Consider the following 7,500-nt stretch of genomic DNA (forward strand, 5'->3'; position numbering starts at 1 on the left):
GGAGATAGGATGTCGAAGGAAAAATAGCCCAGTGTGATAGCCCCTTAACCCTGTATACGATCCTGAGTACAAGCATTTCTGTAAGCGAAATCGTATGCAAGTTGGAGGTTGGAGATAGGATGTCGGAGGAAAAATAGCCCAGTGTGATAGCCCGTAAACCCTGTATACGATCCTGAGGACAACCATTTCTGTAAGCGAAATCGTATGCAAGTTGGAGGTTGGAGATAGGATGTCGAAGGAAAAATAGCCCAGTGTGATAGCCCGTAAACCCTGTATGTGATCCTGAGGACAACCATTGCTTGAGTGAAGTATGCAAGTTGGAGGTTGGAGATAGGATGTCGAAGGAAAAATAGCCCAGTGTGATAGCCCTTTAACCCTGTATACGATCCTGAGGACAACCATTTCTGTAAGCGAAATCGTATGCAAGTTGGAGGTTGGAGATAGGATGTCGAAGGAAAAATAGCCCACTGTGATAGCCCCTTAACCCTGTACATGATCCTGAGGACAACCATTGCTTGAGTGAGCGAAAGTATGCGGGGCCCCACAGACACCCAGATCGTCCTTGAGGTATTGCGCACTTATGTCAAATGATATCAGAATTATTTTACGCATGGTCGTGGCGTATGTTTGAGTTCAATAACGTGATTCTGTTTAATTATTAGTGGTTCATAACATAATATGAATGTTGCTGCATACTAATATACACATGAATAATACATAACTATACAGATTCATATCAATAGACATACAAATAGAAAATATTGAAAGTTGCGTACACTAATACATGTTACAGACTTAAGGAAATTTAGAGAAAATAATTTATATAAAGGGAAAAGAAACAGGCAAAATAGATTTGGTTAAGATCAAGCTAAATGGAAATATCAATGTTCAACATATGTCTTGAAAAAAGAAGGGCGAGTAATGATAGTGGTAGTAAGACCAGGAATTATGTATAGAATGGAAACGGTGAAGAAAATACGGATGTTCAATGTGGCGAAGATGCTTAAATTGACGTGGGAAGTAAAAAAAAAAAAAAAAAAAAAAAAGTAAGATCAAGATTCTGTCTATATACCAAGGGCTTTTTCCCCCTTACCAGGGAGGTAGCCAAGTCAAAAGGCAAGTACCCACTCTCACCCATTCCACTCCCATTCCACCACCCTTTCCTACCTCTCATCTTAGCTCCTCGTGGATAACGGGTCATACCTGTATCCCACCCACTACATTGGCTCTTCTGATCCAGTGGAGTGGGCGATGCAGTGGAGTATAATGATGATAGTACTAATAATAATAATTATAATTATTTTTATTATTATTATTGTTATTGTTTTTATTATTATTTTATCATTATCTTATCATTATTTTACCATTATTTTATCATTATTTTATCGTTATTTTATCATTATTTTATAATTTGTAATTATTTTATCATTATCTTATCATTATTTTATCATTATTATTTTTACTATTATTTTTATTATTATTTTTTATCATTTTATCATTTTATTAATTATTTTATTATTTGGCAATGAATCAAATACATGAAATGCAGATAATGAAAAGAACGCACAGTTTGAAAGGACCTCCCCCCCTTTTTTTTTTGTCCTTCAGAAGTTTAGTTTAGTTTAGTATCTCAATGATTGATGTTTACAAATTGGTTTCCACCTTTGTTTTGCCAGTCATAATATGGTATATGTCTCAGGTAGGGTCCGACAACAGTTATGATCTGACCTTTTTTCTCGTTCTCCTTGTTGTTTTATTCATTCGAGTACTGGTGCTTCAGGTTATAATGTACTACTCCCAAGTGCTCATACTAATTGCCCACTCCGTCCTGAGATTCAGGTTAAATGTTAGATTTAACTAATAGGTGACCCTAGCTGCAGTGTTGCATTCACTATAACTACATGTTGCTACAGATGTAGAATATTGTAGTATATCATTAATGGTACTACTCTGATATAGTACTCACTCATACTGTTTTGTTACAGTTTAACATTATTTTGTTGTTCCTTTGCTTAATGCAATGTTCCTTTTTATGATGGTGCTCAAATTTTTGGTCTCAATATTCCTATGTGTACAAATTTTTTAGTAATATTAGCAAAACTATAACAATGTTTATGTGTCATATGTGTTCTGACTGGTATTACTCATGATTGTCTCTGGTCCCCTTAACCCCCTACGTATGTTGTCAGTGTGACTTAGTGTAGAATAACAATCTGATGAGGACCACAATGGAAATAAGCGTACATGCTTTTTGTGTTATCCTCGGCAATTTGCATTTATTATTCCGAATTATGTATTCCTGTCATTATTTGCACTTCATGTATATTGATTCATTGCCAAATAAAGTCTATCTATTTATCTATCTATCTATTACAATTACAATTGCCGAAGATACCACAAACAAAATTGAAAAAAGAAAATAAACCACGGAAGAAGCGATATTGAAGAAGGCGTAGGAAAATTTATTATAGTAATACAGCCATGTAGTGAGCAGAGGAGAAGCATACTCTGTATAGGGAAGAGAATGGTAGAAAAAAATCGATGAAAAACAAAATCGGTGATGAAAAGTTAAATTTTCTGTGGTCTTTATTTCACTTATCATTTAGAGAGAACTATAGTAGGGGTGACTATATAAAAGCGTCAAGTACAATCCCAGTAAATTCATTGAACAACATAATTTGTACGTTATGATAATACTAATAAAGTTTATTTGGCGATAAATCAAATACATCAAATACAGATAAAGAAAAAATATAGTTCGAAATTACAATTACAATTGCCGAGGATAACACAAAAAAACATATGAGCTTATTTCCATTGTGGTCCTCATTGGACTGTAACTGTTATTCTACACTAAGTAACAAAGACAACATACGTAGGGGTTAAGGGGACAAGAAACAATCATGATTAATACCAATCAGTACACATTACACATAAAAATTATTATCGATTTGCTAATGCTACTAAAATGTCCGTAACAAATAGGATTGAGACCAAAATTCAGAGTATAAACACTGTCGAAGTGAGGTATTTTTTTTTTTTTTTTTTTTTTTTATAAAAATAATAATGATTCTGGTGACCTTGAATTCCATATAGTCCTGGAAGGAGTAATTAATGTTTGATAGAAAGCTAGAAAAATTCAGGTTTAAGAAAGGAATATGTAAGAACTGGTTTTACAACATGTGGTTAACGAATGGAATATACTTAGTAACCATGTTATGAGCTCTGAAACAATTGGTTGTTTTATGAAGAGATTAGATCATTTTATGAATAAGGATGACAAGGGACATGGAACTGTTTAGTGTAGGCCTTATGGTCTCTTGCAGTCTCCTCAATTATGTTCTTATGTAGTAGAATTTAAACTAGCTAATTTTACCGTACGGCATTGTAGCACTTATTTTTACCGTACAGCTATATTCTGAAGGAAAAAAAAAATATGGTATTGTAATTGATTACGTTAAAGATCATCATCATGATATCTAACGTAACCAGTTAAAGGATTTCTTCCTGTCTTAGTTTATCTTCAACATGAGAGGACGAAGAGGAGGGTCGCTGTGAAAATGAAACGGCTCTGTTGTGGATGTACTGGGCCTTACTGCATTGCCAAAGACCCGGTCAGTGGCAAAAGACGGGAAGGACCCTTCATCTACGTCTGATAGTGGTTCTTAACCTTTTCCAGTGCCCTTAGTACCCCACGATATTTCGGAAAAAAAAAAAAATCTCGTACCCCAATCCAGTACAAATAAATGCAAACATATGAGAAGGATTAGTGATATAAACCTTGCTTTGCTTTCTCGTTGTAAATATACAGTATCACTGCACTGGCTATCATGTCTCGTAACCCCTCGGGGTTCAAGGTTTCGTGTCCCTTAGAGGGGGTTCAGACGGTCTAACGGTTCGTCGAACGCGGTTCGACAGACACGTGTTTAAAGTGATGTGTGAACGTGTGAACGGGGTATTTGGTTGTCGAACACGTTGGTTAAACCCCAAATACCTCTTAGGGGTACAAGATATGCCCAGGTTAAGAACCACAATTTTGCGAGGTGCCAAGACGAGAGGGAAACAATGGGTGGTGGGTCGAAGTGGACCGGGTGGAAGTGGACCGGGTGGAAGTGGACTGGGTGGAAGTGGACTAGGTGGAAGTGGACTGGGTGGAAGTGGAATGGGTGGAAGTGGACTGGGTGGAAGTGGACTGGGTGGAAGTGGACTAGGTGGAAGTGGACTGGTTGGAAGTGGACTGGTTGGAAGTGGACTGGTTGGAAGTGGAATGGGTGGAAGTGGAATGGGTGGAAGTGGAATGGGTGGAAGTGGAATGGGTGGAAGTGGAATGGGTGGAAGTGGACTGGGTGGAAGTGGACTGGGTGGAAGTGGACTGGGTGGAAGTGGACTGGATGGAAGTGGATTGGGTGGAAGTGGACTGGGTGGGGGGTGGAAGTGTGCCGTGGCTGGCTACCTCTCATATAAAGGGGAAGAGGCCATTGGTAGACAGACAGGTAGATACGCGTTAGAAGAGGGACAGATTTCCGTGAATTGGCTGGGATTTCCAAAACCTTGCCGTTTACACTGACACTGTTCATGGCTATATTGTGTTGGCTGAATTATTATTGTTAGTTATTAATTTTAGTTAATTCATTTATTTATGTTTTCATCTATTTGTTTATTTATTTCGTTGGATAGTTAACACTTACTCTTTATTTATATAAGGATTTATTTGGTGGGGTCCAAGTCAAAATGAATGTAAGTACGGGATAGTATGATTTTTTTTTCTTCAAAATTAGAATATTAAATCTACATTATTATTATTTTTGTGGAAGTTTGGAATAATTATATTGTTAAATTGTAGGTGAGTCGTGCAAGAGCATGCTGGCAGTCATTTTCTAAGTAATGTTTTATGACTTCGACTTTTCACGTTTGCTAAAAATCAAGTTTAAGATGCAAACCACAGTAAATGAAGAAAATCAGTAGGAAACTGAAACTAAAAATTTATGAACAGGAAATTGAGGTGATATGTAAGAGAAAGAAAAACAAATTAAGGGATTTTGTATAAAAGAAGAAGAAAAATAAAAAAGAAAGAAAAAAGAAAAAGAAAGAAAAAGAAAATGCGTGAAGTAACTGAAACAAGAGTTCAAGTAACGTGGGGTCTGTCGCCCTGGCCCGACCAGTAGTAGGTGTAACCTTCACCACTGATCTCACCACTATCCTTTCCACCCCAAAGAGTCGCTATTTATATTCTAAGCCTGACCTCCGCTAATGAAAAGGATAGTCGATCAGTACTGACTATCCTTTCCACCCCAGAGAGAGTCGTTATATTCATTCTAAACCTGAGTTCCGCTAATGAAAGGGATAGTCGATCAATTCTGACTATCCTTTCCACCCCAGAGGGAGTCGCTACATATATTCTAAGCCTGACCTCCGCTAACAAAAAGGATAGTCGATCAGTACTATCCTTTCCACCCCAGAGTGAGTCGCTATATATATTCTAAGCCTGACCTCCGCTAATGAAAAGGATAGTCGATCAGTACTGACTATCCTTTCCACCCCAAAGAGTCGCTATTTATATTATAAGCCTGACCTCCGCTAATGAAAAGGATAGTCGATCAGTACTGACTATCCTTTCCACCCCAAAGAGTCGCTATTTATATTCTAAGCCTGACCTCCGCTAATGAAAAGGATAGTCGATCAGTACTGACTATCCTTTCCACCCCAGAGAGCCGCTATATATATTCTAAGCCTGACCTCCGCTAACAAAAAGGATAGTAAATCAGTACTATCCTTTCCACCCCAGAGTGAGTCGCTATATTTATTCTAAGCCTGACCTCCGCTAACAAAAAGGATAGTAAATCAGTACTATCCTTTCCACCCCAGAGTGAGTCGCTATATTTATTCTAAGCCTGAGGTCCGCGAATAAAAAAGGATAGTTGATCAGTTTGGGAGAAGAATAGTGTCCCAGGCGCCCGCACGGAGAACACGTTGGAAATTCACCCCAGGCCGCGGACAGGTTACAGGTTCACGCACGTCATGTGATGTAATATGGTTTAACGTCACAAACTCCCCCACCCTTATCGGGAGGCTAAGACGGTGCCCCGCACAGAGGACTTTGTAGTGTGGAATTTAATGAACCATGCCCTTGGTTCAACTTTGCTAGTGGCAGGATTCGAACCGCCCTCACCTCGACCTTCGCCGCAATCAACAATGCCCTAACCCGCTCAGCCAACGAGCCTCCTCACCCACGTCACAAGCGCTGTTAATGGATGTCATAGCTATTGAGGTTAAGATTCGTCTTCCAATGCCACCAAGCCATCACCGGGGGCGAGGGAGACTAGGCATTTTGTGTACATCTTTAACCCAATGTTCCCAGGGTTCATGGGGAAGTATATACACCGGTCGTAGTCAGGGGTGAATGTCACGGATTGTGCTGTGTCAGCCCAGGCGGTAGCTGCTTGACTGAAGTCGTACATGACTGGAAGATTCATGTCAGGCAGTACATCCTCACATGTCTCTCCAAACCAGGGATTGCCACACCGTCCTAACTAGAGAAGTGGATTAAAGACAGTTAATGGGGATTAGATGTTCGTTGATTCATAAAGAGTTCTCCCTTTTGTTTTTTTTTATGCGGCAGGTAGTAATGTGGTACATAATACCAGTAAAAGGGTAGCTGTGTCTCACCTGAGGATTTTACTCGACAGATCGAAATTGGCTGACAGCAGCCAGGCCAAGTGTACAAGTCGTGATTAACAGTGAAAGGATTAAATAAGCTACAACTGAAACCTTCAAGGGTAGTCATAGCTTCGTCGGTTTTTATATACTTTATTAGAAGTGAATAAACACAGGGTTACATGGTAATATTGTGTACAACTTTGTTGAATTTTCCCTTCTTTTTTTTTTGTCATGAGCAAAAAATTGTCCTCTTGTTCAAAGAATTACTGAATCGATACACTTTCAGAGAGTCTTGGGTGATACAATCATACAGTGGATTCAGCTGCAATAGACTTCAGCTCGGTCTCGTATTCTGAAACCCTTTCGTGAGTGTCTCGCTTCAATAATTTTGAGATTTCAATTCTCCATTTCTCTTTTACGGCCAATACGATTCCGGAACCATTTTTTTTTTTTTGTCCTGCGTCCAACTATCTTCTGCATGTCGATTGTAATGGTCTATTAGAGTGCTTGCTTCTCCTAACTTGCTGCCACCAGGAGACATCTTCTATGAATTCCCTCACCGTAGTTTAACATATTCCTTCCAGTGTCTTTGAAAATGAATGCTACCAAACAGTTTTTGTTTGCCGGGAGAATAATTTTGGGTCGCGGGTTCCCTTCCTGGTGCTTTGTACTTTTTCTTAGCTTGTTATACAGAATTCCGATTGATCCAGTCCAGGTACTCACTGACTCGAGAATACACTCCTGGGAAGCCCTTTTCTGCGCAGCGGATTCCCCACGACACCACGCCGACGATAGCATATTGGAAACTGTTGCCTATTCTCAATTGCAGTGGACCACCAGAAT

At 39.1% G+C, this 7,500-nt stretch overlaps 1 protein-coding gene and 1 long non-coding RNA gene across 2 annotated transcripts in view; one reads left to right on the plus strand and one right to left on the minus strand.

Annotated features, from left to right (window-relative positions):
• Positions 1 to 7,500, plus strand: part of LOC143019738 (uncharacterized) — a 503,483-nt gene that overhangs the window by 20,512 nt on the left and 475,471 nt on the right. The gene's annotated exons all lie outside the window — the stretch shown is intronic.
• Positions 6,794 to 7,500, minus strand: part of LOC143019929 (uncharacterized) — a 79,973-nt gene continuing 79,266 nt past the window's right edge. The window contains exon 18 of the mRNA XM_076175914.1: positions 6,794 to 7,500. This exon is cut by the window's right edge and continues 4 nt beyond it. Coding sequence (XP_076032029.1) covers positions 7,343 to 7,500 — 158 coding nt within the window. The 3' untranslated portion in view covers positions 6,794 to 7,342.

This window comes from Oratosquilla oratoria, chromosome 38, assembly GCF_046742065.1.
Source record: "Oratosquilla oratoria isolate Oo_2021 chromosome 38, ASM4674206v1, whole genome shotgun sequence".
Taxonomy (NCBI): Eukaryota; Metazoa; Arthropoda; class Malacostraca; order Stomatopoda; family Squillidae; genus Oratosquilla; species Oratosquilla oratoria.